At 49.3% G+C, this 27,550-nt stretch overlaps 12 protein-coding genes across 12 annotated transcripts; 6 read left to right on the forward strand and 6 right to left on the reverse strand.

Annotated features, from left to right (window-relative positions):
* Positions 1 to 164: 164 nt before the first annotated feature.
* Positions 165 to 542, forward strand: N7500_006629 (uncharacterized protein; the record flags this gene model as incomplete). Its single annotated transcript, XM_056677773.1, has 1 exon — positions 165 to 542. One exon carries the CDS (start codon positions 165 to 167, stop codon positions 540 to 542), a length of 378 nt encoding a protein of 125 aa, XP_056532773.1.
* Positions 543 to 1,244: 702 nt separating this feature from the next.
* N7500_006630 (N(6)-L-threonylcarbamoyladenine synthase family protein) lies at positions 1,245 to 2,669 on the forward strand (the record flags this gene model as incomplete). The annotated part of the gene is made up of 2 exons (XM_056677774.1): positions 1,245 to 1,354; positions 1,418 to 2,669. The coding sequence occupies 2 exons, from the start codon at positions 1,245 to 1,247 to the stop codon at positions 2,667 to 2,669; spliced, it is 1,362 nt and encodes a 453-aa protein (XP_056532774.1).
* Positions 2,670 to 3,016: 347 nt separating this feature from the next.
* On the reverse strand, positions 3,017 to 3,637 carry N7500_006631 (uncharacterized protein; the record flags this gene model as incomplete). Its single annotated transcript, XM_056677775.1, has 5 exons — positions 3,017 to 3,108; positions 3,165 to 3,242; positions 3,302 to 3,313; positions 3,371 to 3,549; positions 3,615 to 3,637. 5 exons carry the CDS (start codon positions 3,635 to 3,637, stop codon positions 3,017 to 3,019), a joined length of 384 nt encoding a protein of 127 aa, XP_056532775.1.
* A 408-nt stretch (positions 3,638 to 4,045) lies between these two features.
* Positions 4,046 to 7,363, forward strand: N7500_006632 (putative PHD finger domain protein; the record flags this gene model as incomplete). Its single annotated transcript, XM_056677776.1, has 2 exons — positions 4,046 to 6,462; positions 6,514 to 7,363. The coding sequence occupies 2 exons, from the start codon at positions 4,046 to 4,048 to the stop codon at positions 7,361 to 7,363; spliced, it is 3,267 nt and encodes a 1,088-aa protein (XP_056532776.1).
* Positions 7,364 to 7,733: 370 nt separating this feature from the next.
* N7500_006633 (RNA recognition motif domain-containing protein) lies at positions 7,734 to 8,924 on the forward strand (the record flags this gene model as incomplete). The annotated part of the gene is made up of 4 exons (XM_056677777.1): positions 7,734 to 7,770; positions 7,827 to 7,932; positions 7,982 to 8,328; positions 8,389 to 8,924. The coding sequence occupies 4 exons, from the start codon at positions 7,734 to 7,736 to the stop codon at positions 8,922 to 8,924; spliced, it is 1,026 nt and encodes a 341-aa protein (XP_056532777.1).
* Positions 8,925 to 10,318: 1,394 nt separating this feature from the next.
* N7500_006634 (DPY30/SDC1 family protein) lies at positions 10,319 to 10,870 on the reverse strand (the record flags this gene model as incomplete). Its single annotated transcript, XM_056677778.1, has 3 exons — positions 10,319 to 10,406; positions 10,486 to 10,724; positions 10,859 to 10,870. 3 exons carry the CDS (start codon positions 10,868 to 10,870, stop codon positions 10,319 to 10,321), a joined length of 339 nt encoding a protein of 112 aa, XP_056532778.1.
* A 274-nt stretch (positions 10,871 to 11,144) lies between these two features.
* N7500_006635 (fanconi-associated nuclease 1) lies at positions 11,145 to 13,561 on the forward strand (the record flags this gene model as incomplete). Its single annotated transcript, XM_056677779.1, has 3 exons — positions 11,145 to 11,581; positions 11,637 to 12,972; positions 13,043 to 13,561. The coding sequence occupies 3 exons, from the start codon at positions 11,145 to 11,147 to the stop codon at positions 13,559 to 13,561; spliced, it is 2,292 nt and encodes a 763-aa protein (XP_056532779.1).
* A 331-nt stretch (positions 13,562 to 13,892) lies between these two features.
* On the reverse strand, positions 13,893 to 14,718 carry N7500_006636 (40S ribosomal uS15 domain-containing protein; the record flags this gene model as incomplete). Its single annotated transcript, XM_056677780.1, has 4 exons — positions 13,893 to 14,084; positions 14,154 to 14,200; positions 14,416 to 14,448; positions 14,517 to 14,718. 4 exons carry the CDS (start codon positions 14,716 to 14,718, stop codon positions 13,893 to 13,895), a joined length of 474 nt encoding a protein of 157 aa, XP_056532780.1.
* Positions 14,719 to 15,434: 716 nt separating this feature from the next.
* On the reverse strand, positions 15,435 to 16,805 carry N7500_006637 (8-oxoguanine glycosylase OGG1; the record flags this gene model as incomplete). Its single annotated transcript, XM_056677781.1, has 3 exons — positions 15,435 to 15,862; positions 15,913 to 16,652; positions 16,711 to 16,805. The coding sequence occupies 3 exons, from the start codon at positions 16,803 to 16,805 to the stop codon at positions 15,435 to 15,437; spliced, it is 1,263 nt and encodes a 420-aa protein (XP_056532781.1).
* Positions 16,806 to 16,981: 176 nt separating this feature from the next.
* Positions 16,982 to 18,858, forward strand: N7500_006638 (splicing factor u2af large subunit; the record flags this gene model as incomplete). The annotated part of the gene is made up of 4 exons (XM_056677782.1): positions 16,982 to 17,009; positions 17,058 to 17,083; positions 17,137 to 18,324; positions 18,376 to 18,858. The coding sequence occupies 4 exons, from the start codon at positions 16,982 to 16,984 to the stop codon at positions 18,856 to 18,858; spliced, it is 1,725 nt and encodes a 574-aa protein (XP_056532782.1).
* Positions 18,859 to 22,131: 3,273 nt separating this feature from the next.
* Positions 22,132 to 23,714, reverse strand: aspB (septin AspB; the record flags this gene model as incomplete). The annotated part of the gene is made up of 3 exons (XM_056677783.1): positions 22,132 to 22,767; positions 22,826 to 23,271; positions 23,342 to 23,714. 3 exons carry the CDS (start codon positions 23,712 to 23,714, stop codon positions 22,132 to 22,134), a joined length of 1,455 nt encoding a protein of 484 aa, XP_056532783.1.
* A 779-nt stretch (positions 23,715 to 24,493) lies between these two features.
* Positions 24,494 to 26,739, reverse strand: N7500_006640 (FACT complex subunit POB3; the record flags this gene model as incomplete). Its single annotated transcript, XM_056677784.1, has 7 exons — positions 24,494 to 24,757; positions 24,813 to 24,885; positions 24,935 to 25,168; positions 25,228 to 25,359; positions 25,409 to 26,172; positions 26,229 to 26,451; positions 26,591 to 26,739. The coding sequence occupies 7 exons, from the start codon at positions 26,737 to 26,739 to the stop codon at positions 24,494 to 24,496; spliced, it is 1,839 nt and encodes a 612-aa protein (XP_056532784.1).
* Positions 26,740 to 27,550: the final 811 nt, after the last annotated feature.

A 27,550-nucleotide genomic window follows, 5' to 3' on the forward strand; every position in this document is an offset into this window, starting at 1 on the left:
CCAAGTTTCTTCAACTCCTTACCTACATCGACATCAATAATTTGTTTCTCTCCTTGCTTACTCGGATATCTTTGTTGATCAAAGTTTCCTTGTGAATACAAAACTTTGGAATAACATCAACCACATTGTGACCTTCAACTTCTGTGGATTCTTCACCCGTCGCAATGTATACCGCCCGTGTCGTCAAGCCAAAGCTGTCCTTGAGCATCTCTGCTGTGCAGAATGCTCCTCGGCCAACATTGTCGCTCAAGTCACCAAGTGCTCTTCCTCGCACACCTGTCTCGCCAATCTCCGCAAACAGCCCGTCCAGCATGAGATTCTCCTCGCTGCAAGTTCCAAGCTATTCATACACAAACTCTTGCTCATCAAAGAGCATCCTGAAGAAGCAGTCGTCATCACGCCCTGCCACTGTTGACAAGCGTATACAATTTCAAGTGACGCCAACAGTCCATTGTGTGACACCGATTGAGAACCCAGACGAGTATTACGGAAAGCACATGAAGATGTCCCGAGAAGAACGGCGATGGACGGTCCGACAGTGAGATGAAGTTCGAGATCTGTATCACTAATGACCGTCCACGACTGGAGTAATGGGGTGTAACCAGGTGCTTCTAAATGCCTGGTCCATATCTTGCTTTTACAATGATGCCACACCCTGCACCCTGGGTTTCTTGATGATCGCCTCAATACGACCTCGCGCGCCCGACAATGACCTTCCTTGAACTGCAAGATGGATTCCTAGGAATGACAGAATGCCGCATGAAATTCTTGATCCAGCCTCTCTCAAGATGGTTCTCTGCATGACCATGCTGCCTCTCGCGCTTTTCGCTGGCCCTGAACTCGTCAGTGTCATTCACCTGGACTGACTCGGCCTCTGGTGTAATCATATGCTCTGCTCTTGAATGGAAATGATGTACCAAAGTTTTGGAGGAACAATATATTTATGACGTTATGATGGGACCTGGATTGATGATTTTGATTTTCGAGTATAAATGTTTTAACCTAGTCGTTCGCTACTGCAAATACAACGGTGTCCTTGACCATATTTTGACATTCTCAATTCCAAAAGGACTGAATCCAAGATATGTAGAAAGTAGTCTTTGCGCAAAGTACGAAATACTCCATAGATCAATATATATTTCTGTTTTGAGACCTGTTTTAGGGCTCCCATTGAGGGCTTCTCCGGCCCGTGCGGGTCCGATCTTTTTCGCCCCTGTCGCCGGGCTATGTCGAGCATCTTACCAATGTTATTCTTGTTGAGACCTGCTGCGACTTTTCGCAGGTCGGCGCTAAATGCGAATAGATGTTTGACCTCCCGCCGTGGGTTGCTCACGTTGGCAATTGAAACGTCATGGTAAGCAGAAGTAAACGCCCGCCCGAAAAAAAAGCCGCCCAACTAATTGGCTACCAATAACAGTGACGATACATCCGTAGCTATCGTCGAAAAGACAAAGAAACACTCCAGAAGCGCAGCCAAAATCCATTTCCTTGAAAATGTAACCGCCGACACGCGCGCGCATCGCGGAATCCACCCTATCATCGCCCTCGAATCCCACCAAGACAACCTCGCAACCCTTGTACAGAAAGCCCTTAATTCCCTACCGGAGTCCAAAACGGGCGATGGACTCAAACTGGCAGATGGGACTCGTCGCCGTCTCCCTGATTTCATATCCGCTACAAGAGGCCCCGGAATGCGGTCCAACCTGTCCGTCGGCCTCGACACTGGAAAAGCGCTATCGGTTGCATGGCAGATCCCCATGATTGGAGTTCATCACATGCAGGCACATCTTCTAACGCCGGGCCTTGTGTCATGTTTGGAAAATGAATCCAAGCCTGAAGATGCGCCCGCAATGACGCCCGAATTCCCTTTTCTGTCCATTCTCGTCTCTGGAGGCCATACGACTTTGGTTCATTCCAAAGGTCTCACGGACCATAGCATTCTCGCTACAAGTGAAGATATAGCTATTGGAGAGGCACTCGATAAATCTGCGCGAGACATTCTACCTGACACTTTGCTCCAGGAAGCTAAAAGTACCATGTACGGCAAAAGCCTGGAGCAATTTGTCTTCCCTAATGGCAAGGCTGATTTCGCGGATTACACGCCACCAGAGACTCGGGGAGAAGAAATAAATAAGCGCGTAAGCGATTGGGGCTGGTATCTTACGACTCCGTTTGCGAATACCCGCACCATGCAGTTCAGCTTCTCTTCGATTGCGAGCATGGTCGGGAAGATCGTTCAGAGTAACGATACGAATCTTAAGATGTCGCATTCCGAGCGTGTCGATCTAGGCCGGGAAGCTATGCGTGTGTGTTTTGAGCATCTTGCTTCGCGCACTGTTATCGCTTTGGAGACTCTGCGGCCACACAACAATGGCAAGAACGATATCAAAACCCTCGTCGTTAGTGGTGGTGTGGCCGCCAACCAGTTCCTCATGAAAGTTCTCACTTCATTTTTAGAAGTGCGCGGCTTTGGAAATATCAAGATCATTGCTCCGCCTCCATATTTGTGTACCGACAATGCGGCCATGATTGGGTGGGCGGGAATCGAGATGTTTGAGGCTGGCTTCCGATCCGAGCTCAGCTGTCGTCCTCTGCGGAAATGGACCCTTGACCCGAAGGCTGACGATGGAGGTATCCTTGGCCCAGGAGGCTGGACTCAAAGGCGATGATTGTAGTTGGATAGCTACCCCCGTGTATATTAGTGACATACCCTCTCTGTATAGTAGCGCGTGTAAAATAATACAGTCTCAACCCCTACGGAGTTCCAGACGCAGCGCAGCAGTTGTAATGAATAAATTCCAAAAAGTAGGAGCCATAGTGCATTATAGACATGTAAGACCCAGAATCATCAGAGACGCCGATGTTATGTAACCTCCGAGTCCACTCATCACCCATGCATCCTCCACAGTAGGGTATCGAAGATGCGCCGTTGCAACCCATGAAAACGAACCAAACTCGCTACCGACCGACTGTGCAATGCAAGAATCTTGAGATAATGAAGTCGTAACCGTGATGATCAGCCGCCGACAGGGGGCCCGCTCCGTTGCAACGTCGCGATCTGTCTTCGAAGCTCAAGGAAGAAATCTTTGCCGTTCGCCATGTTTTGCGCTGTAGATATGGTTATTGTTTGTTTAGGGTAAGTTGCGACCGAAGGAAGACTGTACCCTTGGGACCCCAGGCAGTAGATCGTTGGGTGGGACCGTCTTTAGAATGAGATTTGTAGGGAGTCGACAACTTGGTTTCTGTATCAACGGCGCATAGGTTAGGCTTGAGTAGATATGAGGGTGGAGATAATATGTACCATTAGGCCCTGCTGTATTACAGAAGCTCGGTCAGCCCTGACACTTGCAGATTAGGTGCATATACATACGCTTGAGGGTGTTCTTAACCTCTGCGGCGTTGAAGCCTCGTACAGGGATATGCTGCTCCTGCGGAGGGTTGGATGCGCCCCAAGCAGCATTGTTATCGCGTGCGCCTCCCTGTCCCCCTGTTTTATCGCGGTTGTTCGAGTTGCGCTGCGACGCCTGGCGACTGGGTCCACCCCGCCATCTTTTGAAGGCAGTACCAGTTAGCGAGGCTGGAGCGCGTGGTGTTTTGAGGTGGATAACGCGTACCTAATGTCGCTAGAACCGCTCATGTTGTGAATCTATGCAAAGATGGGAACCCAAAGCTTGATCGAAGGAATAAAGTCGTGGATAGCTCGCAAGGGACAGCTGTGGATGTCACGTCCCTATGTCAAGCTGTGGAGGTGCATAAAGTCTAGATTGGCGCCTGAGGCCAACAGGCCCAGCCAGCTCGGGCGTCTCCGCCTTACCAGATAGCCAAACAACTCATCGCGCCTTGCAGCTTCCACGGGCTCTGGCGTCCTTTGCGTCCATTGTTTCCATTCGTTTCTGGTTTGCTGTCGCATGACTTGAGACCTCCGGTTTTGACGTTTCCCGAGGCCCCGCCTGAGTCGGCCTCTGAACGCGACCTGACGCCGTCCGATTAACAATCACCATCCCCCAACGATCAGCATACGCACCCGAGAGCTCTCTCTCGAATTATGGCACCGGCGGTCAGACATTCAATCTCTGGTCGTCCATCACGCAGTAAACCTAGGTCTTCCCTCAAATCATCCAACAGCGCCTCCTTCGATTCCCCTGACGGCCCTCCTTCAAAAAAACGAAAGTACGTTCCAGGTGGCCCTGGAGGAGGAGGAAGATTTATCGACTTCGACGCTGCTGCTGCTGCTATCGCTGCCGTTGAAACTCAAGAATCTCCCAAGAAAACTAGTGCTCCCGGACGCCACTCCGCAAAACCTCGAGGCCGTCCACCCCGTGAGATGGACCAACCATTCTTAGCCCCTCCACCGCCACCTCCCATCATGCCAACAACACCACCCTCTATGTCGCGTCCAAGGCGCGATAAGAACCAAGCCCGCGGTCGCTTCACATCTTCTACGGCCGCCGCTCTTGCCCTTCAACAAGGCGATGGGTACAAGCCACGCGAAGAACGTGGATGGGAAGAGTTCCATCCTGACTTGGACATTGATAGCAAAATTGCGGTCTTCACCTCTGAAGAGGTTGATGCGCCTGATACCTCCGCTCCTGTCTTAAGCCTGGAATCACTGGCTGGTGCGACAGTCTCAGATCATTCAGGATCACCAGTCATCATATCAGGCGAACTAGCTTCCCCAATCCCAATCAAGCGCAGGCCTGGCCGTCCACCTCGTCGCCCCGAGGCCATCCTTAATGCACTTCTTGCCCAGCAAGGACAGAAAATTATACCGCCTCCGGGCCCCAATCCCCGTGAGAAATTAACACTTCCCAAGCCGTCGTTCAGGCTTCGCGATCCTTTCACATTCTATGAGAAAAAGGGTGTCGGTCATCAGAACTATGTCGACCGGACTATGGCAAACGTGGGATATCAGGAGAGCGATCTCTTTCTCCGTCATGACCGGCGATTTATTCGAATGACCGAAGGCACCCAAGAAGATGACCTCGATGTAATTCAACCTGCCATGACAGATGGAGATGTTAACACCACCATCGGACGTGTCGAATATGACATGGATGAACAGGACGAAAAATGGTTGGAAGAATACAACGCCAAGCGCCGTGAAGATCAGCTCGAACCCATCAAGCCTGCTGTGTTTGAGATTACCATGACCAAAATCGAGAGGGAATGGCATGCCCTTGAAAAGCGCATCCCCAAGCCGAATCCTAAACCTCCACAGACTGGACGCCTTCGCTCTAGCTCTGCAGCTGCAGTCAATGGCGAGACTGCTGGACCCGGTGAAGAACAGGACAGCAAGTGTGCTATCTGCGATGATGGCGATTGTGAAAACTCGAATGCAATTGTTTTCTGTGATGGCTGTGACCTCGCAGTGCATCAGGAGTGTTATGGTGTTCCTTTCATTCCAGAAGGTCAGTGGCTTTGCCGCAAGTGCCAGTTGCTGGGAAGAGGGGCCACCAATTGTATTTTCTGCCCCAACACTGAAGGTGCATTCAAACAAACAACCTCATCTAAATGGGCTCATCTACTTTGCTCTTTCTGGATTCCTGAAGTTTCAATTGGTAATCCCTCCCTTATGGAGCCAGTGACCGATGTCGAAAAGGTCCCACGCAGCCGCTGGAAGTTGAATTGCTATATCTGCAAACAGCGGATGGGTGCATCCATTCAATGCAGTAACAAAAACTGCTTTGTCGCTTTCCATGTCTCATGTGCGCGAAGAGCTCAACTTTATTTAAAGATGAAGGTTGGTCATTGTCTAATGGATTCCCACCTTCTCAAGGCTTTCTGCGACAAGCATGTTCCTCCTGACTGGCGGTTGGAGCATGGCACTGATTCTGCAACTGCCGATGCCATCGAATATTACCGCAATACAATGCAAGGTAGACGATGGGGAGACAGCCAAGCTGCGGCACTCTCGATGGGCCCAGCGCACCCCAGTGATGGAGGAGAAGATGATCGCACCCTCACTCCTCGTATTACATTGACCGTAGGCGGCAACAAACGGAGACGTGTACCCAGGACAATCTGGAAGCTGCCCTCTGGCGCCCCAGTTATCCCCCAGGTTGTGTTGAACTCAGTGATTGCTTCTCTTGGGCGATTTACTGTCCGCCAAAGGAAGCAATATGCCGAGGATGCATCCAAGTATTGGACATTGAAGCGAGAGGCGAGACGTGGAGCAGCATTGCTCAAGCGACTCCAGTTGCAGCTGGAGACGTTTTCATCTATGGAGATGACACGAAGAGACTATGTGGCAATGGGTGTCCCGGGACACAAACGCCTGGAGCGTCGCATTGAGTTCGGTGAGCGACTTTACAAGGATCTTGACCGATTGAGGATGCTATGCGACGAAGTGAAGAAACGGGAGAAAGAGAAGTTGAAGGATGCAGAGATGCTCCGTAACATCGTCGATCTTGTTTACTTCCCTACGTTCCCACTGCTATGGCCCATCTTTGAGAAAGCTCAATTGTAAGACATACTCCCCCCAATTTGTCCAAGCCCATACTGACTTTATCCCAGGCTCGATGGGAAGGGTGTTTTTGCAGCAGGATTGATGTCAATTCGCAAACGGCTCAACGAACGTTTCTATCCGTCTGTTGCTGCCTTCTCAGCCGACTTGGCCAGTCTGTTCACCTCGGAGATCGGGGTAGAGCCCGCTGGCGACACTGCGGAACTCCAAGCGCAGATCAGTGGTCGCGCTCCGGAGCTCAGCCTGGAGCAACGCGAGAAGAGAAAATTGGCAAAACGAATAATCAAAGTCATCCAACCTTCTCTAGAGGATGCGATCAGGAAAGAGAGCGAGCTCAACCGGAAACCATTCGAGAAGGAGTTGAAGGAGCTGGATATGATTCTTGACCACAGTGTGATGTCACGCAGTGGTGATTCTGTCGAGCCGGAAGGTGATATTGAGTTGCCTGGTCCTCCTGATGCGATGGAAGGAGTTGAAGAAACACTTCCGACGACAGAAGCTCCATCGGAGGCCCGGCCTACAGATGAACAACACCCTGAAACATCTGGAGTGCAAGAGCTACCTCCTGCCGAAGAACCCATGAAGAGTGCTCCCAGCTACTATCGACACCCAACGCCTGTCCTGACTGAGCAAGACCAGCAGCTGCCTTTGGCCATGGGTGGCATTCAATGGTATATGCAACCATTTGACCCTGTCGGTACAACCGTTCACGAGGAACGATGGACTGGACGGGACATTATGCGTGGAATGAGTGAAGAACTTAGTGAACTGGACGAGGATGAACTCGAAGGTTTAAAGGACTTGGTTGACGATGGAGAGCTGAAGGGCGAGACCACCAGCACCCCAGTTGCTTCACAACAGACTACTCGTCGAACTCGACGTTTGCGAGGCTCACGATGATTCTGGACATGATTCATATGGGGTTCATGATTTTGATTTTAGCGTGCAATTTCAGGTAGTGTTTGTATGAGTGTAGTTCTATAGCTAATAAAGCTTTAATATGGCGATTACTTCGGTCTTGGCATCGTTTGTCATATGGCTTCCTCCCCCTGCATAAAACATTTTCGAAAGAAAAAAGAAATCTCTGATTTTCTCTCAACTTTCGATTCACCTAATTTTATCTAATTTTATCTGATTCACTAAATTCCACGCAGTTTGCACAGCTGCCTGATTATTCGGGTGTGTAGAGTTCCGGGTGCTTAGTGTCTCTTATCAGCTTTCCAACTTCTCTTTCTTCCTCCTTCCAACCTACACCTTCAGTCCTTTCATCATGGCGGACTACGACAACGATTCAAGCCGCTACGCGGGTATGTGTTTTGAAATTATTTCGATGCGCTTCAAAATATTTACCGTTTTTCAATAGACGAGCCTCGATATGATCGCGAGCGCAGCGCCTCTCCTCGCGATGAGCCTCGAGCCGACCGCGACCGTGCTCGCAGCCGCTCCCCCAATGGCCGCTCTGATGACAGGTATGTATTTGTCTAATTTATTGTATCAATTCAAAGCTGATCGTCACAGAGCTCCTCTGGCTCGCAAGCCTCTCGAGGAAGAAGATGAAGGCGCCATCAACTCGGGCTCCAACCTCTTTGTCACTGGTATTCACCCGCGACTGACCGAGTCCGATATTTCGCGTCTGTTCGAAAAGTACGGCGATGTCGAAAACTGTTCGATCATGCTTGACCCCCACACTAAAGAGTCCCGTGGATTCGGTTTCGTGAACATGGTCACCGCCGAGCAGGCTGATGCCGCTAAGGAGGGTCTCCAGGGTGAGGTCATTGAAGGTCGCACCCTGAGTATCGAGAAGGCTCGTCGTGCCCGTCCTCGTACTCCTACCCCCGGAAAGTACTTCGGTCCTCCCAAGCGTGGTAAGTTCCATCGTTTTTTTATCATTGCGCTTTGCGTAAGCTTACATTTCCCTTCTTCAGATGGCCCTGGTGGCCCTGGTGGTCACGGTGGCGGTCGTGGAGGTGGTCCCCGTCGTGATCGTTACGATGATCGCCGTGGCCCCTCCGGTGGCGGCTGGCGTCGTCGCGATGATGATTACTCCCGCTACGGTCGCTACGACTCTTACAATGATCGTCGTGATTATGGCCGTGACTACGGACGTGACTATGGCCGTCGTGACTACGCTGGTGGTGGTGGTGGTGGCCGTGAGTATGGTGGCCGCCGTGAATCTCGTGACGACTATGGCTACCGCGGTGGCGGTGACCGCTACGGTGGTGGCCGTGATGATCGTTACAGCCGTGATGATCGTCGTGGAGGTGGTGATGAACCTCGCGGTGGCGGCGGTGGTGGTTACTACGATCGTGACGCCAACCCTCCTAGCTTCGATGCTGCCGGCCCTCCTCGTGAGGCTCGCGACCCCTACGCTGGTGGTGGTGGACGTTCTTACGAAGGCCAAGCCCGCAGCAGCACTGGTGGTGCTCCTGGCGGCGGTGAGGATCGGTACGCTGGCAGGTAAAGTGCCTCCCCTTGTTTTCTAACCAGAACAGAGACCGGCCTTTGATGTCTCCTGGTTCCTGGTTCCTATGTTTCACCAACTTGCCCACTTCCTCCCCCCTTTTCTTTGTTTCTGGGATTGTTTTTATGCGGGATTTGGGCAACGGGCCACGGGGCGTCGCTGTCTTTGTTTGTTTGCTCTCGGCTCGACGATTTTTAAAAGAAAAAGAAAAACGGAGCGCCACGACTCGGCAACTTCACACTTCGGTTGTCGTCTTTTTTATGTCTATTCGCGACGCAACTTCGGGAAAAAAAAACTAGCGGCAAAGGGACAGAAAATTATCGCTGTAATTCGGTTATCTCATGGTCAACAAATTCGTCACACAGCTACAACTTCACCCCTACACCATCTCCAGTAACGGCTCGATTTGTATTCGACTTCTCTAAACAACTGAATGAACCATTCGCCTTCAAAGCCGTCGACTTTGCGCTTGTAGTCTCAACTTTTTAAACTCGCATTAATCAATTTGGAGATTGATGCCAAAGGTGAGATGTGTTACACTGACCTGTCTAGGTTTTTTTTTTTTTCTTTCGGGCTCCTTTGTTCTTCCCGAATATTTGGTCGGGATAGGACCTTGTACTTATACTACTCAGGAATCCCCAAGCTTATTGGACTATATATCGACTTGTATTGGAATATCCCATGCGCCCTTTGCAGGAGTTTAGCTTGGCTCATCTAGAGCTCTAAGATGAGATGCCACGCTACTTGGAAGATCATGGGCATCCCGAAGTCCTCTTTTGAGCAGCAACGTACATATCCAGGCGGTCCTCGTGAGTCTCGAATCCGGTGCATTTTCTTTGATCATTGAAATTGGGTCTCTATCAAAGAATAATGGGCCATACTGGTCTCTATATATTCTTTCGCACTTAAAGTCGCCTGCTTATGTGGCCTCTGTCCATGGCGACGTAAGGCTTCAAGAGTCCGACCCATTCAAGATGATATTAGGGACGTTCTCTCCAAAAGAGAACTGCGACACCTCTTTGGATGTTTCTCACTTCTTCGTGTTAAAAGAAGGAATTAATTAGCCACGATGTGGAATACATGGGGCAAAATACTCTTCTGCTTGGATGTAATCTACTTTACTAGTCAAATAATCATCACCTCACTTTCTAAGATATCACTCTCACTGTTTTGCTTTTCCCCTATTCTTCAGAACCTACTAGTAGGAGAGGTATAGACATTGACCGGGGTATCAAATGGTGACCGTCTGAGTGTACATCAAGGTACACTCACAAGCTTTTCAAACCAAAGCCATCTATGCCTTCACGGAAAAAAAAAAAAGGGAAACAATAAAATGGGTACCAGAACAGCCAACCAAGCACCAAACGCCCAAGAAACCCGATCCCTTTTTCTCTCTACTCCGACTCTTTCTTAGTCTCGCCCTCCACTTCATTGCTCTTTTGGAGCAAGAATTCGCCGAGAACACGGAGAGGATTGGTAGGCCTAGCACAAAAGGAAAGGAGATCAGTGAATCCATCCAGCAGACCAGTATAGGAGAAGCCAGCCATGGTACTCCACTCACTGTTCACGCGCAACAGACTTCATCCCGTCAAGCAAATACGGCACGACCTTCTCATTGAGATAGACACGCGCCGGTGCGCCACCGGGGCGAATCTGGCCCGCAGAAATACTGCTCAAATCGCCAAGCGGCGTGCCAGAGCCCGCGCCGTTTGTTTCGCCCATTGTGGATGTGGGTTTTGTTTGGGATGTAGACGTAAGAGCCGAGGATGCGGGTGGATCTGAGATTGAGAGGTTGGGAGGCTACACAGGTTAATTGAGAGCCTGGGAATCGTAGCTTTGGGGGGAGGAGTTATGACAGTGGAATCGAATGCTGGCGGAGCGGAAGCTGTGGAGCTCGGAGGTCGATCCGTGAGGGAGGGAGAGATGGGGCTTACTGGTAGGGCCATTATTATATCTAGAGGTTGCACTTAGGGGAGTTTCGGATGATATTCAGATGATATTTCTTTGTCTTCTCATACTGTCATTGTTTAGTACCTTTTCTTATGTGTCTGGCTGTGCCTCTTTGTCTATGTCATATGCAAACAGGACAAACAGCTTCATAGCTATATGGAGCACGTGATTTCGTGTTTCAAACCTGTTCGCGAGACACGTCGTTCGTGTCTACTTATGCTCGGAGATTCGAGTCGTTGGGACTGACTGCATCTATGGACACGAGAGATTATGTCCTTGCTGAACTTTTGGGAGACGCAGCGCCCCACGAAACGTCGGCGGACTTTTGAAAAAGAGGATTTCAGTACAGACGCAGATACTAAACCACCACCGAGTCCGAGTTCCTCGGTCACGGCAGGAGAGACTCCTGCAGTGGACGATATAGGGGTTATTACCAACAGCCAAACAGAACTTGAGACTTCTCTTCCTGCGATCAAGACCGACGAGGACGCGATCGAGCAGTACGAGGCGTCACAGAATGACTCTGAGTTGGGATTACATGTGAGGCTACGAGATGGTGCCTGGCAGAAAGGCAAAAGCTCCATCTATGTGGATGCATTCAACCTGGCGCTGGAAACTGTGCTGGACGAGGAAGCGCATCTTTTTAACGAAGCCGAAATGGAAATCTTTACGCAGTGGCGGGGGCTGTCATACGAATCCCAGTATTTGTATGTCCTTCCTATTGAACGTGATGAGCCATGGCTGAGATTAATGTTTGACCAGGTATGTTCGACTATTCCTCCGCAAGACCTCTGCATGGCACCGTATCAACAGGTTGAACTACTATTCCGATATCTCGGATTTATCCTCTGTTGCTGGGGACCTACAGCGGGACCGGAGCCTGCCTGGTGCAGAACCCGGCGGTACATACAGATTCGCAGAAGGCATAGAAGTGATCACAACGCTGGAAGAGGCTTCATCACTTCTACTGCTGGAAGAACTCAAGGTGTTTGCAAAGGAGGCCAAGGTCCAGGGCAAGAGCAAGAAAGAGCTGCTGGCGGCTCTTCGCGAAACGAGTCAGACCCAAACAGGACTCAAAGACGCAAACAACAGAGACGGATATTTTACTCAGAAGATACTGGACTACACTGGTGGATGTATCAGGATTTCGTCAGTGCCTCGCGCTCTCTTCGAGCGAGTACACCTAGTATTCTATCGTTCAACAGAGTGGACCGAGAAGTCCCTCACAACGATCATCCTAGCCAAGATGACCAAAAGAAATTTTCCTGAATATATCGTCTGTCGCTCGAATTCCATCTTCCCCTCCAGAGAAGCGCTACTGGAATTCGAATCAGCAATACAAACCCAATTTGCCATTGACAACATCCTCGAATTCAACGGCCCAGTTACGACCGACTCTCTCCAACAAATCATCGACCTTGCCAACAAGTCTTATCCCCGATGGAAAGAGCTAGTCGAGCAAGAGCAAAAAAAAGAAGACAGCATCTACGAAAGCGGCGAAGGCGCATACCTCCGCCGGTTCTCGCCGGCATGGGTGCTCACAAGAATCATCCACAAGAGTCTCAACCCGCTCGGGCGGTTCAAGGAGCATAAACGTGAGCACGAGGTGCTAGAAGAACTCCTGGCGCAACGTCTCTTCCACGCGGCGCGACGCGGCGCTTGGTATCAACGAAAGGCACTGCTAGAGGAACACTATATGTGGGCGCTTACGCCTTCAGAGGAACGCAGCGAAGAAGCCCAGCGCAAGCATTGGAAGAGAACTGCGCTGCGGACGTGTGAGGCCGGGCTGGAAGACCCGCTGTGCCATCTTATCTTTCATTATGACCTACAGAAGCGGATCACGAAGCTGGAAAAGGCGCTACGGGTTGTCAAACGCGAGCAGCATGATTTTGGACATGTCATGCTAGGCAAGGCTGCTGAGCGGACAATTGAAGGTATCCGTATTGATACGGGTGAAGCTCCGCGGAAGGGGAAAGCTACTGTTTGGGTTGATGAGAGAGAGGGTGGCGAGTGCAGGGTGGAGAGTATGTGTCTGAGTTGGTACCGTGATCATGGATGGAAGGGCTATCACTCCGAGGGAGGGATTGTGCGGACGCTGGTGAGTCTTACCCCTACAAAGTAGCACTGGGATATCCAAAGAATCGAGCTGACCCTGACCTTGATCACAGTTTGGCTACCTCTTCTACGATATCCTGTTCACATACGTACCGAATGTCTTCCAGACTGCCTTTCAGACGTGTCCGCTTGATCTCCACACCGATGTCTTCTACCCGTCTCGTGCATCGGAAATTAATCACCGGCTTGTTGAGATCACGAATGGGGATGCGGAGCGGATCATTCGTGAGGTCCATTCTCGTGAGGCGGAGGCGCAGCCCTGCGCTGTTGGACTTGACTGGTCTTTCGGTTTAGATGACTTGGTTGAGATCGTGCAATGTTTCCGGGGAGAGGCACTTGCTACCATCTGCAAGGTTATGGCTCAAGAGTACCAGCAGCGTGGTGGGGGAATCCCGGACTTGTTTCTCTGGAACCATGAAACGAAAACGGTGATGTTCGCTGAGGTCAAATCGGAGAATGATCGGTTGAGCAACACTCAGCGCCTTTGGATCCATATCTTGTTGGCGGCTGGTGTCAAAGTTGAGCTTTGTAATGCTGTGGCGAGGGAGGTGAGAGCCAATTGTGATCTATAATATCTTTACTGCATTGCCTCGAAAATCTGTCAATTCAAAGAACATAGGTCAGATACTAGGCACATACATACATCACAGTGATTGATGGTTGGGACTAGTATCAATCTACTACTGCTCGAGTACCCACTTTACATTGACATGGCTGGCGATCATTAATATTTAAACTGAGTATATGGGCAACTACTAGCCGAGCCTACAGCTACAAATGGATTATAGAGCATTCATGAACAGGGTATCAAATAATCGTAATCTTTTTTGTTGTATCTAGCAGAAGATAGACCCTCCAGATACGACGATCACGACGATCCGATGGGTTCCCTCCGTCAACCACTCATCCTCCCAAAATGCGCTTATGCGACAAGGGTGGAGGCAGTGGCGCTCTCGTAGCGCCAGGTGGGGGCAGGACACCGACGGTCTTGTAGTAGCGAGACAGACGGTGGATGCGGGACTCGATGAGAATCAGGCGGAACTTGGAGTCCTTGTCCTTGCGGTTACGCTCAAGGTGCTTGCGGACAGCGACGGCCTGGATAAGTCGAGATTAGCATGATTTGCCGGGATAGAGATAGGAGGGAGAGGGCAAAAAAGTTTTTACCTTCTTGATCAGGAAGTAAAGGTCCTCGGGGAGTTCGGGAGCGAGGCCTGTATTCCAAAATCTCTCTGTCAGTCTAGATATTCTTGACCAAGCAGAGGCTTAATTGCTGATGCATTTCTGCGACCAGTTGTCGGGGAGAGAGAGGAGCATTTTGTGCTTCGAGATTTAACGGTTCTTTTACCGAACCAGAAAAGTCTGTCCACACAAATTGTTCGCTCTCTTCACCCGACGGATGTAATTATATGGGCGGAGGGAGTCGTACCGCTGGACTTCAAGATACGGAGGATCTTGTTACCTGTGTCAAAATGTTAGAAAATTTCAATCCTCAAACTCCTGGGGTCGCGTTTCGCCGAATTTCCATACCAGTAACAATCTTGACCTGGGCAATGCCGTGGGAGTCACGGAGGACAACACCGATCTGGGAAGGAGTGGCACCCTTCTTGGCCAGCTTGCAGATGTGGTCGACAACCTGGTCGGGGGTGGTCTTGAGCCACGCGGGAGCAGTGCGGGAGTAGGGGATGGCGGAAGAGGCAATGCCCTTGCCCTTGGAGTGAAGACGACCCATTTTGGATTGGTGATGTGTCCGGCGGAGGAAATCTGGTCGGTTGTCGGCGTGGATGAAAGATCGAAAATCAAGAAGTGCTCAGGATGAATGTGGACGGGAAAGATGGGGCCTGTGTGGGGTCACGTGATTGACTTCGCTTATTTCTTTTCGTTGATAAAACTTCATCCTGTTTCCCTTCTTATTTTATCTCACCCCCGACAACCAATAATCTCGATTTTGCACTTGAGTTGATTGGAATTAATGATTTCTGGTTCATCTTGAGTGCAAGTTGTGATTATTTACACTCGACACGCCATTCATCATCTTGCCACCGTCAATATCAGGTCAGTTTCAGCTCTTTTTGCTCAATTTTCAACCCTCTTCATGATGATACAACGCATTTGTTTTACTTTATTTTCTGGTACCTCTTATGTCAGAGTTAGTGTTTTCGGATGCTATCTCGATGATCTACCTGGACTTCTGATCTACTTTTTTCAACTTCAAGACTCTGTTACGAGTTGTTAGGCTGTTATACTAACTACGGTTATAGGAATTGACTGTTGGTATAGCTAAGATTATCGAATACAAATGCACATATTTATCGTACAAGACTTATGCCTCCGTACATTCGTGCCTATGGCATCTAATTTGGTTGCTTTGCAATGTTGTAGTACAAGATTCGCAGATATCTTTCTGTAATGAGTAGTAGTCGTGATAGATCTGGTCCCTAACAGCCCTCAGCGCCTAAGTCGCTTGGACACTCTTCGTGTCTCCGTTGTTTGAGCCGCTGGAACAATGGTTTCGGCTCCCTTGCGCTTCATGCTGCTGGGCTTGGCATGATCTATGTCCTCGACCTTGACTTTCACTTTGGCATCTTCCTCCATGTCTTCCTCCTTAGGAGCCTCCAAAGAGAGAGCAGTTGTCACTTTTGTCTCAATCTTGACATCAGACTCTTCATCCTTCACTTTCACATTAACCTTCTTGGTTGCAGCAAGTTTGTCTGCAAAGGTCCGCAGGTCCGCAGTGAAAAGCACACTATGAGCCCATCCAGCTTCTTTGCCCCAAAGCTTGCGGAAATGATTGGCGACAGCATCATAAGTTGTCTTGTTCAAATTCTTGTTGGAACTTTTTCCAAATTTGTAGTCTCGCTGTGCGATTTGCCACACTGCCGTAACGGATTAGAGAGAGATTAGAGTTATCATTAAGAGAGCTCACCATGAGTATCAACCGGCACAGACTCTCCCCAGCCTAAGCCCATCAGACTAACACAGTCTGAGACTTTTGGTCCGACTCCCTGTAGCTCAAGAAGCTTTTCATGGGCCTCACGATAACCCTCTCGTCCTTCTGGCTTCATTTCGCCGCTAGGTTGAGGATCAACGCCAAATGCTGGACACTCGGGGTTGCTCAAGTTGTCTAACCAGCCCTTCTCTCGGGCTGATACCATAAGCGCAGTTTGATATATGTACTTGGCCCGGTATCCAAACCCTAACTTGCGCAGATTGCTTTCCACGTCGTTGCCAGTTAATGCTCCTGGGGGAGGAAAGTCATAATATGCACGCCCTTCAATTGTGGCCACAGGTTTTCCATAATGTATGCAAAGTTTCTCCACCATTTGCGAGATCCGTGCAATATTATTGTTGCTGCTGCAGATGAATGATATCAACGCTTCCCACGCATCTTGCCGAAGGATCCTAATCCCAGTGAATTGGGCAGCCTTTTTCTTGAAGTTGGGATCTTGTGATGACCATTGGGAGTAGAGTTCGGTCAAATTTGGTGTTAAGTTGAAGTAATGTTTGATAATGCGGACGAGATGGTCATTGTCGGAGGTTGGTGTGATTGTATGGGAAGGGGGTTGCACAGATCTATAGTACAAGAAATCTGGGTCTTGTTTAAGCGACATAAAATGACCATAAAGAACACATCGCCATTCCTGATTCTCTGGGAGGTTCTGCCACCTAAAAGGGTCAGTCATTTGGTACACAATCCTCGGTGCCGAGAACTTGGCTGACAAACCTGAAGGACTGTCCACATCTGAGGGTAGTGTTGATACAAAGCTCACTCAAGCTTAAAGGCAGCTTCTGCCATTCTGACAAAGCACCTGCGGACATTATTGAAACATGAAATCAGTTATCCAAGGCTGCGGAGTCGCTGTCTCCATGCTGGTCTTTTTCTGCTGGCAGGCCAATCGACACTCTGGCGGTAGCGCCCTCACCGCCTGCAGCTCCGGGTCGTGAGTTTTCCCCTTCACTGGCGACAAAGCTTCATTTCCTCAACCAACTTCAACATGAACGGCGACACCTACTCATCCAGAGGTATGTATCCCTATAATTACTACTGAATTCAATGCTAATACCTCTCAGACACTGGACGCTCCCGCGATTACTTCGTAAGTACCAGCTAATGTTTGATCGCAACCGCGGCGACTAACCCCAATTCTAGCGCGACGAGCGACGTGATCGAGACCGAGGTGACAGAACCGAACGGGGAGCTGACCGAGCTGCCGAACGAGGTGCTGAGCGCGGTGCGGAACGTGGAAGCGAGCGTGGAGCTGAACGGGGCGATCGGACTGATCGTGGTGAACGACGCCGATCGCGTTCGCCCCATCATGGATCCCGAGGTGACTCCCGTCGGGAGCGCGAAGTGAACTCATACTCTACCAGCCGCGACTACCGTGCCCGTGAGCGTGAAGACCGCTACTCTGGCCGCCGTGATGATCGAGACTGGGACCGTGGTGACCGGGCTGAGCGCGGTGGGGGTGATCGAAGCGGTGGTCGCCGACGTGACTTTGACGAGAGGCCCCGCCGTGACCTGTTTGATGACCGACGGGGCGGACGTGGTGGCGGAGACCGTGGTGATCGCGGAGACCGTGGAGACCGTGAGAGAAGAGAGCGCAAGCGAAGTGCCACACCCCCGCGGCGCAAGGAGCCTACTCCTGATCTAACAGATGTCCCCTCGGTGTTGACCCGCAAACGCCGTCTGACTCAATGGGATATGAAGCCTCCTGGTTACGAGAATGTTACGGCTGAACAGGCAAAGATCTCAGGGATGTTCCCTCTTCCCGGAGCTCCGCGTCAGCAGCCAATGGATCCCAGCCGCATGAAGGACTTCCTGAACCCTCCCACTGGCGAAAGTGACAACGCTGCCCTCAAGCCCTCCAACTCTCGCCAATCCAAGCGCCTTTTCGTTTACAATATCCCGCCCGGTGTCTCAGGCGATGGCGTTATTTCTTTCTTCAATCTTCAGTTGAATGGTCTCAACGTTATCCACAATGTCGATCCCTGCATCTCAGCTCAAGTTTCTGAAGATAAGTCCTTCGCACTTCTGGAGTTCAAGGATCCAAATGACGCCACAGTCGCATTGGCCTTCGACGGAATTACTATGGCGGAGAGTGGGGATAAGGGTCTCGAAGTGCGACGACCAAAGGATTATATTGTTCCCGACGGCAGCGCTAGCCAGCCAGTCCAGCAGGGCGTTGTGCTGAGCGAGGTGCCTGACTCACCTAACAAGATCTGCATCTCCAACATTCCCTCCTACATTAATGAGGAAGCTATCATCATGCTGCTGACCTCATTCGGCGAGCTCAAGTCGTTTGTTCTGGTCAAAGATGCTGCTACAGAGGAGTCTCGGGTAAGTTGGAATATCTCCCTACTGTTCAGATTTAGCGACTAACTTTTCCAGGGAATTGCCTTTTATGAATACGTCGACCCGAACAACACTGCTCTTGCCGTCGAAGGTTTGAACGGCATGGAACTCGGTGATCGCCAACTCAAGTTTGTTCGCGCCAGCATTGGAACCACACAAGCCTCTGGGCTTGACATGGGCGTCAATGCCATGCAGATGTTCGCTAAGACCACCTCCCAGGATCTCGAGACCACTCAGGTCTTGCAGCTTCTCAACATGGTCACTCTTGACGAGCTTCTCAATGACGAAGATTACGAAGAAATCATGGAAGATGTGCGCGAGGAATGTGTCAAATTTGGAAAGATTCTTGGAATGAAGATCCCCCGTCGCGGACATGGTGCCGGCAAAATCTTCATTAAGTATGATAGTGCCGAGTCCGCTACCAACGCTCTTAAGGCGCTGGCGGGTCGCAAGTTCTCGGACCGTACAGTTGTTGCCTCGTACTTTGGGGTTGAGAACTTCGAAACCGAGGCCTGGTAAACCGGGGTTGATATTGTTCATTTGATATTCCTTATTTCCCTTGATGCAGGCGTGTTTCTTTCTATTTTCTCGGGACCAGTCACTTTCGGATCAGGTCCCAAATGTGTACCATAACAAAAATGCTCACATCATCATCGGTCAATTGTAATGCTCACCAAAACTTTGGTCCAGTTGCCTTATACTAGCTGTGTTCCTCAAATGATTGGAATAAGGATAGGACGAAAAGAAAGAAGACGCATGTCGGCTGTCCTAGTTGATATGGAGGTGTCTAGGGTGCCTTTTCTGACATCTGTTTTTCCCTATCTCTTCTCTGGTAATACACTGTAGAGCAAACACTTCAAACAGTCGTGGTAGGCCTAACAATAACATAAAAGAAAAAGAGTCCATTTTGTCGGGGACAAAGAAGTACAAAGAATATATACCATGACAATGCCCCCTCGTGCATAAATCTCGCCCTGTACCTTCGGAAGGGCGTAAGTTATGCATGTACTCCCACCATAGCAAAACGAATGCATTTAATAATACATAAAAAGAATAACAAAAAGATGATTCCGGGCAGAGATCTCTGATCCTTGCCCATCTCTTAGGAAGGCTCAAGGATAGAGGGGCTCCCTGCCCCAAATCAGCTTTTTGCGCAGTTTGAACCGTAAGCTTTAGAGGGACTCCCTGCACCCAGATGAGTGAGATATTGCTCGGGCGTTTTCCGCTCAGCCATACCTGCTGGGCTAGGATATAATACCAATGACGTCACATATATCACACGTGACTCCTCTAGCCCTTGTCATGTAGTTCAAATGTTATGACCAACACAAGACAGTCTTAGCAGCCAAATGGAGGATTCCTGGTAATTGGCTATTCCATAAAAGCCTGGGCGTATTATTCTATCACCATTCACTGATACAACAGTTTATAGAACTATATTTTCTGGCCCGGGATGGGAAGACGTCAACTCTACATAGGGTAAGACACGATTACCCAAGCAGTTTGCGGACCCTTTTGAATACATTGAGGACTCATTTTGGAGAGACTAATGAACCATTGACTTAGGCTAGAGGCCCACTGTTTCCTCCCGCTACAGAGCTCTAAACGTCCGACTTGACCGAGTCAATTATTATCCTTTTGTCAGACAGGTCCGCTGGATAGTGGTCACATGCTTCCCTCTGAGGGCTTTCGCCCGTCTCACTCTTCCATAGCTCTCCATAGCTTCTTCTCTCCTTCAAGTCACTGAATGCAAGACAACATATTGATTTTCCTATTCCTCTGACAGGTTGCAAGCACCGAGTCAGTGCCACTGATTCCAAGACCTTTCTTATATCTTTATTCGCTATATCTTTAAACCCGGTGGTTACCATCCCGTGCATCTAGGAGATCTGTTTTATGAGAAATGCGAGATTACCGGGAAATGGTCATATGGCTAATTTTCTACCGTGTGGCATGCATGGGATAACAGGTAAGCCCTTATCTTAGCTTCTACCAATTTCTGAGCTCTCACTATAGGGTGCAGAGAGATGTCACATTGAAATTATTCAAAACTACTGCTTCGGAGAGGAGCAAGGAGCTCTCTATTCTTACTGAATTGTCGCAGTTGGCAACGCCTCATCCTAGCCAAGAATATGTTCTTTCCCTTCTTGACCATTTTGAACAACATTCCCTTAAATCTATACACTGCAAACATACTTCTAACACGAACCAGACGAAGTTTCAGAACCTTCTTATGCCACCAGAGTTTAGTCCCGTCTCCTAGCTCCCTGGGATTGAGGTGGACTCGAGAGCTCCGCAGTATCTGATGGGCTCCCAACGACCCTATGGCATTCTGTATGACGCCGATGCTTCATCCTTATCGATCAGGATTGACGATTTTGGCAGAGGTAAGCAGCAAATTCTGACAAGTTCTAGATACGGCTCACTGACAAGATAGCAGAAAAAGAATGTCTTTTAGGATACATATTGTTCGTAAATAATGATATTTCACTCCATTTATATTGAACTAATGATAGATTGAGAGAGACTAGTGAGACTAATAGTCAATACCTAGGTAAGGTCTTACCAAATGAGCTAATTCCAGCTAGACAAGGTCCAATCTATAGGTATGACTGTAAGTAAACATAGTGCCTTTCGAGTTTCAACCTCCAGTATGATTCCAAGGTCTGCTGATACTACAAACATCGATGGCATAAAAGCCATACGGAGTAGAGCTTCATAGATGATTTAGCGGGTTTCACGTCTACAAGAGTAGATGGCCTCTTATATGGCTCTTAGGTAGTCTTTTCAGTGAGCTTGTCGGATACTTTTCTTAAATGTCTTGAGGAGAGTTTTCCCTCTTTCCAGTCTTATAATTACGTGTCAGAAAATGGCGGGAAAGCATACTTTGTACAAGAGACTTTTCTATCTATAGCCTCTGATGGTAATTTGATTTCAGGACATCTGTAGACGATCTAGGCATGCGTTCAGAGTACATCGTAGACGAGAACCAGCCCATGCATAGGCAGGCAGGGGGTACTAAGCTAGTCCATAGGCATTGTTCAGCGCTCGTGGGAGCTAATGAATAGGTTAATAGTTGAACTGCATATATATTTGTCTTTAGCTACAACATAGGCAGTCTAAATTACGCTCTCTCCAGTCTACGTAACATATTCAACGCGCCTCTAGACAAGCTGTCATACCACAATGTGAATAATTTTTATATCTTCAAAGATTTTCCCCTTTCTTGATAAGTCAGTTGATCTTATTGCTCTCCATTCGTTCGACAGGGGCAAGCAGCAAGTAAAATAGGGTAGTTCCCTTTACTTGTGGACTGGGTGCAGATTATACCTCTTACATATGCAAGCTTCCATACACATCCAAAAGCTACTATTATATACTGTGGACGTTTACGTGATCTGCAAATCTAAAGCTGAAGCGCTGAATTGACTAACACAATGGACAGGCGGCGAACAACCAAATGTCCCAAACACTAAGAAAATAACGAAATGAGCGGGTAATAGGGCACACAGAAAAGCGGCAAGACAAGATATGGCGTAGCAAAAAGTACATCACAAGAAGTGAAAGGTCCCGGGCTGACCCTCGCAGGATCGTATTATCAATCAATCGGTAAGAAAAAACCCCATTCTTTTTTTCGGTGCGTGGGTCCATCCAGTGAGAAAGCAGTTGCGTCATGGGATGGTAAGGGAGTGTGATGGGTGACAAGTGTAAGGAAAAAAAGAGAACGAGAGTGGGATCAGTTAGTTGCCAGAAGTATAGGCAGAGGCAAAAACAACGGGAGAGTCATGGACATTAGCGAAGCGAGAAGCCCTTTCGCTTGCCCTTCTCTTCGACGGGGCGCCCGGTCTCGAGGCGACCCTTCTTCTCCTCGAGTTCTGCGCGCTGGCGGTCTAGCTGATCCTTCATCTCGCGATGTCTGGCATATAGTTCGTCTTCGCTCTGTTTGAGCTTGCTTTCTTTTTCGGCGACCTTCTGCTGGAAGACCATCTTCATCTCGGCTTCCATCTTGGCCAGCTTCTGCTCGTGCAGGGCGCGCTCCTCCTCCTGCTTGACGGCAGGGTTGACCTCCTTGAAAACGCTTGGGTCCTGAGCAACACCCATCATGGTGAGCTTGTCGGAACGGTAGTTCTCGTACAGGAAGTTGTTGGTGTGCTCCTTGAGCTCCTCCATGTGGGTGCGGATCAACATCTGGCGCAGCTTGACAAAGTCACAGTGCTCCTCGTTATCAACCTCGATGATACCCCAGGGGTAGCTACGGCCACGGACACGACGACCGTCAGCAGTGTTCACCTCGGAGTTGGCACCAACAACGGCGAAAGGAACCTTGGACATGATCTCCTGGTTCTCAGCAATGGTCTCCTCGTCGTCAAGCTCGTAGCGGGGACCCTCGAAGATCTGGATGGAGTGTTGCTCGATGTCGGCAAGGATCTATCATAGTCAGTATCCACAGTTACAGTCAAATTGAACGGGGCTTCCAAAAACATACACGCTGCTTGAAAAGGGCAACCTCCTCGTCGGTCAGAGTGTCAGCCTTGGCAATGACGGGGATCAGGTTGACCTTGGTGTGCAGACGGCGCATCACCTCGATATCCAGGGGCTTCAGGGAGTGACCGGTAGGCTGGATGAAGTAGACACAGGCGTGGATGCGGTTGTCGACAATGTTGCTGCGGTTGACCTTGTTCTCGGCCTCGAGGTATGTGTCATAGCGCTGCTCGATATTCTCGACAATCGGGCGCCAGGAGTCATCGTTGTTGACAAAGTCACCAAAGCCGGGGGTATCAATAACGCTCAGGCGGAGACGCACGCCGTTTTCCTCGATGTCGGCGCTGGTCGACTGGATAGACACGGTCTTGGGGATGATATCGGCATTGGGGCCAGTACGCTCCTTCGGGGGTAGAGCGAGGTGTTGAACAGAGTGTTCACGAGAGTGGACTTTCCGAGACCAGATTCACCTGGTGGATATGAGCTTGGGTCATAGAATATTCTCAGTTGTCTAACTTACCGACAACCATAACATTGAAGTTGAAGCCCTTGCGAACACTCTTGCGGTGCCACTGGTTGGGCAGGTTGGCGAAACCCACGTAGCCAGTCAGCTTCCGGCGAACGACGTTCTTCATGTCGGTGGCAGCCTGAGCTGCGGCCTTGGGGTCGCGGGAGGTGACGGTCTGGGCGATACCGGAGCCCATTGGGTTGCTACGCTCGACGTAAGGCGACTCCAAGCCGTTGTTGGGAGTGGGTGAGTCCCGGGACGCGACGGGAGACGCAACTGGGGGGCTGCTTGGAGGTGGTGGTGAAGCTTCAAACCTATCAGCATCTTGTCTGGGGAAGAGCTTCGAGATTGTTTGTCTCCTGATCCTGGGGAATAGCTTACACATTGCGAAGGGGGTGATTCAGGATATGTAAAACTGTGAATTAAGATCCCCTAGATCACGAATGTCGTCAGCTACCTTTCCTAATCTTCAGTGGGGTCGAATTGTCGCGATAGGGGAAAAAAAAATTGGGGAGAAGGGGATTGGTTTACCTGGAATTGTTTTCAAAAAGAAAAAGAAAAGGGATTAAATTGACCAGAAGCGAGAGACGATGAAAAGAAAAGAGGAAATGAAACGAAAGGAGGATGAAGAGAAGGAGGTTCTGCCAGTCTGGGAAAGAAAGGGGGAGGTTGTCGGGGCCCAGCTATTCTGGAGTTGGTTTGGATCGACCCGCGTAGAACACCTGATATGTTCATTTAACTATACAATTGGCACCTTTGGACTCGTATATTTGCAGATTTTTCTAACTTGTCTATTTTCTGGGCTCGAATTGCTCTTGTTTTATCTTGATTTCGGGTCTTTTCTACTGTTTACTCCGTACACCGTAAAACGCCGATTGTTTGTGCCAGCTTGCATGATTCTTAAGCCATACTGCAGTTCTATTTCCAACCGGAAATGTACAATTCCCCAATGGTAATGGGCTTGGAAGCTGTTGTCATATACAAATTTACGTACATGTAGGTACTTGTGTACTTGCCAGATATCTCCTGAGATCAGGGGTTAAGAAACCCCCAGAATTGGTTCCGCCAATCACCAACTCACGTGAGCTCCACTATATCACAACATTGGACTATAAAATGTATTAGAGACTCGGATATTTTGGGGAAAAAAGACTAGCTGTACATCTAAACCGTCTTGGTCTTCTTCTTAGGACGGTCGTCTTCCTTGTCGCCCTCTTCACCAGATGCATCGCCCATCTCCTCATCACTATCACCGCTACTCTCGTGATCAGAGTCGAACTCCTCGGCCACATCAGATTCCGAAGAACCAGCGAAGTCTTCGTCAACTGACGATTCATCCTCATCTGCTGATCCACGGTCAGCCCGTACTTCATCGTCGCTGGAGCCCATGGCATCGTTGTCAAGGGCAGCAGCAATAAGTCCAGCAGCCTGGGAGATGATTAGCAATTGCTATAATTATTCCAGGGAAAAAGACTTCACATACCTCTTCGGCCATCTCGTTCTTGATACGGATGTTCTTAGCCTTGAAAAAGTCCTCGAGGGATTTTTGTTCCTCGCTGGTCATGTCAGTATATCCCCGAAAAAGGAGACATTGGGGGCACTTACCGGTTGATGTTGCTAAATTGGTGCTCGCCCAAGCCACCCTTTAGGGTAACAGTGATATCAAAGGTTCGGCTGGCGGAAACAGCGCCTCCGACACGCGACATTGTAACAATCGCGATATTCTCCATTTGGATGTAGGTTGCGGGCTTGGGAACAAACATAAGGCTCTTATCCAAGAAGTACAGGAGACCCTCGTTGGCCTTGATTGAGCACTTGACACCTTGGTGGCCGTGGTGGCTGTGGTGCATGTTAGCAATGGGATCTGGGGGTGTTGCAAAGGTAGAGCAGTTACTGACCTGGAGAAATCCTTGGAAGGCATGATGACCTTCTTTCCAGATAAGCCTCGGAAGACCTTGGTGACGACTTGGTGGATTGGCTCTTCATAGTGCGGCTGCAATCTGTCCTTGTACTGACTGTTCAAGATATCCCTAAAAGGTTGTTAGTAGGTGCAGAAAACATAAGCGCAGGAAAACTGACTCTGTCATATTCATCTCAAGGCTGATCTCCTCGTCCAGCTTGAGCTGCATAACCAGGAAAGGATAACGAGTTTGACCCTGTCGCAGAGGGGGATCAAGACCAAGCACGATAAGAGTGTGGGTATCGTCATTCTTGGGAAGAAGGAAGAATTTCTTAATGGCCGAATATTGGATCTTGTAATCGTATGTCTTTCCGCGCAACCGGAATGACGATTCGTACATATCAATATCGAAGCGACCTCTGGGCGTGAGGTGAAGGACATCCAAGAAAGTAGCAAAGGTATCGCCGGCGACGTCTCCAATCTCAGCCTTGTCCATAAGTGTCTCGTAGAAGAGATTGGCAGCGTTATGCTCCTCAGTCCCTTCCTCGTTGTCTTCTTCCTCGCCCTCAGCGCCTTCGGCACCTTCCACCTTCTCCTTCTTCGTGGCCGTTCCAGGAATGTAGAATCGCATTTCGACCAGCTCATCGGGGCCTGCAGCAGCCTTGCGGCCTCGGTTCTTTGTGCTTCCGGGCTTTGTCACGGCATCGTTTCCGTCGCCGGTGGGGAGTGCAAACTCAACGGCGACCTCGTTTCTTCCGGCCAGGTTGGTGTTTGAGATTTCGGAATAAGGGACCTCGAAGGCGGGGCGATTCTGGACGTTAAACGCTAGCTCTGCTTTTGTGAATTCCGCCTTGCCCCAGTTCCATCCTCGCAGAGCGTGTTCACGGGTCTCCACGTTAATCCCGTACCAGATCTTGAATGCTTTACTCAGTCGCTCAAGGTCCTTTTTCGGTTGTCAGTCTGCGGGTCAATGGTCGCAAAATGATCGGTGAAATATACCTCTTGATCAAATCCATCCAGTTGAATCACTCCAGACGATCGCGACAAAATCTTCAGCTCAAAGCCTTTCGCAGCGCGACTCCACTGGGCTGCGCCGATGTTGCTGCTGTCGAGAGTGAAAGTATCGCCACCACCGGATGGGCGCCAGCCCAGACCACTTTCAGCAAGCTTGCATTTTCCAGGCTGCTTTGAGAGGTCTAGGTAGATGTTGTCAAAGCTCTCCCTGTAGGGTGGTCAGTACCAGACATGAGAAACTTCCTGCGAAAAATCTTACATGGTGGAGCTTGTGGATGTAAAATTACGACAGGCGAAGATATAAAGTGCAGAAACAAGAGGTTCAAAATGACTAGCAGACGGATGACGAAGGTAGGTGAGGGAGAGCGAGCTGGGTTGAAAGCTTTAAGATTTCGGTTTCTGGAGTTCGCGTTGCGGCGCGCCGTAGGGAGGCCACTTCAGCCAAAAAGCGTTTAGCGTTCATGCCTGAGGCAGTCAGCAGCATCTCCATGAGCATCTCTTCTTTTTATGATTCAAGTTACAACCTCTCAAAACGAATTTCGAGACTTTCATTCAGATCTACTAAGAATTATTTGACTATTTAATATTTGAGCTGGTAAATTACCTCAAAGTGTATTGGCTATCGAATAAATAGAGACTAGAGCTCAGGTTATGTAGAAACTTCAATCGTCTTAAAAGCACAATTATTCAAATCGGATCCTCAGCCAACTAGCCATTGCATTGGTGGCTGTTAGACAATCGGGTCAGATTCCACTGCAATCCATATAGGTTCATCCGTCAAAGGTCTAGCCGACTCTCACTAAGTCGTTCATCACACACAATATAGAAGAATATCGATTGCAGCTGAAACAAAGCATCTATATCGAGTTGGAACCCCTCTAGATTTTGGAAGCGTGAAATCGCCTGATGATACAAGTGTGATTTTCTTCTACAATTTTCTATCAGACTCCAATTCTAACTTATTCTGTATTCTTATGGCATAAACACTACCTACTTTGTGTGGACACAGACACTTATCGACCCGCAGCTTATGTAGCTAGATTACTCTGTCCTGTATATGTATGTTCATTGAGTTAATTATGTGGGTTCTAAAGGAACCAAACATCGATAATATCCAGAGGATTGCGTGTCTCATAGACCGAGCCAGATCGTGGAGCCCAATTCTATATTTAAGCGAAACGATCGCGGGGCTCTGGAACATTTCTGCGACAAGACCTCGGGATCCACTTGGTGATTCAACGTTGGTGTATCGGATTCCAAGACTAGGTTAATGCTGATTTACAGATACAATGTATATAAATAGATAC

This window comes from Penicillium coprophilum (assembly GCF_028826855.1).
Source record: "Penicillium coprophilum strain IBT 35676 chromosome Unknown utg000004l_segment0_segment0, whole genome shotgun sequence".
Lineage (NCBI taxonomy): Eukaryota > Fungi > Ascomycota > Eurotiomycetes > Eurotiales > Aspergillaceae > Penicillium > Penicillium coprophilum.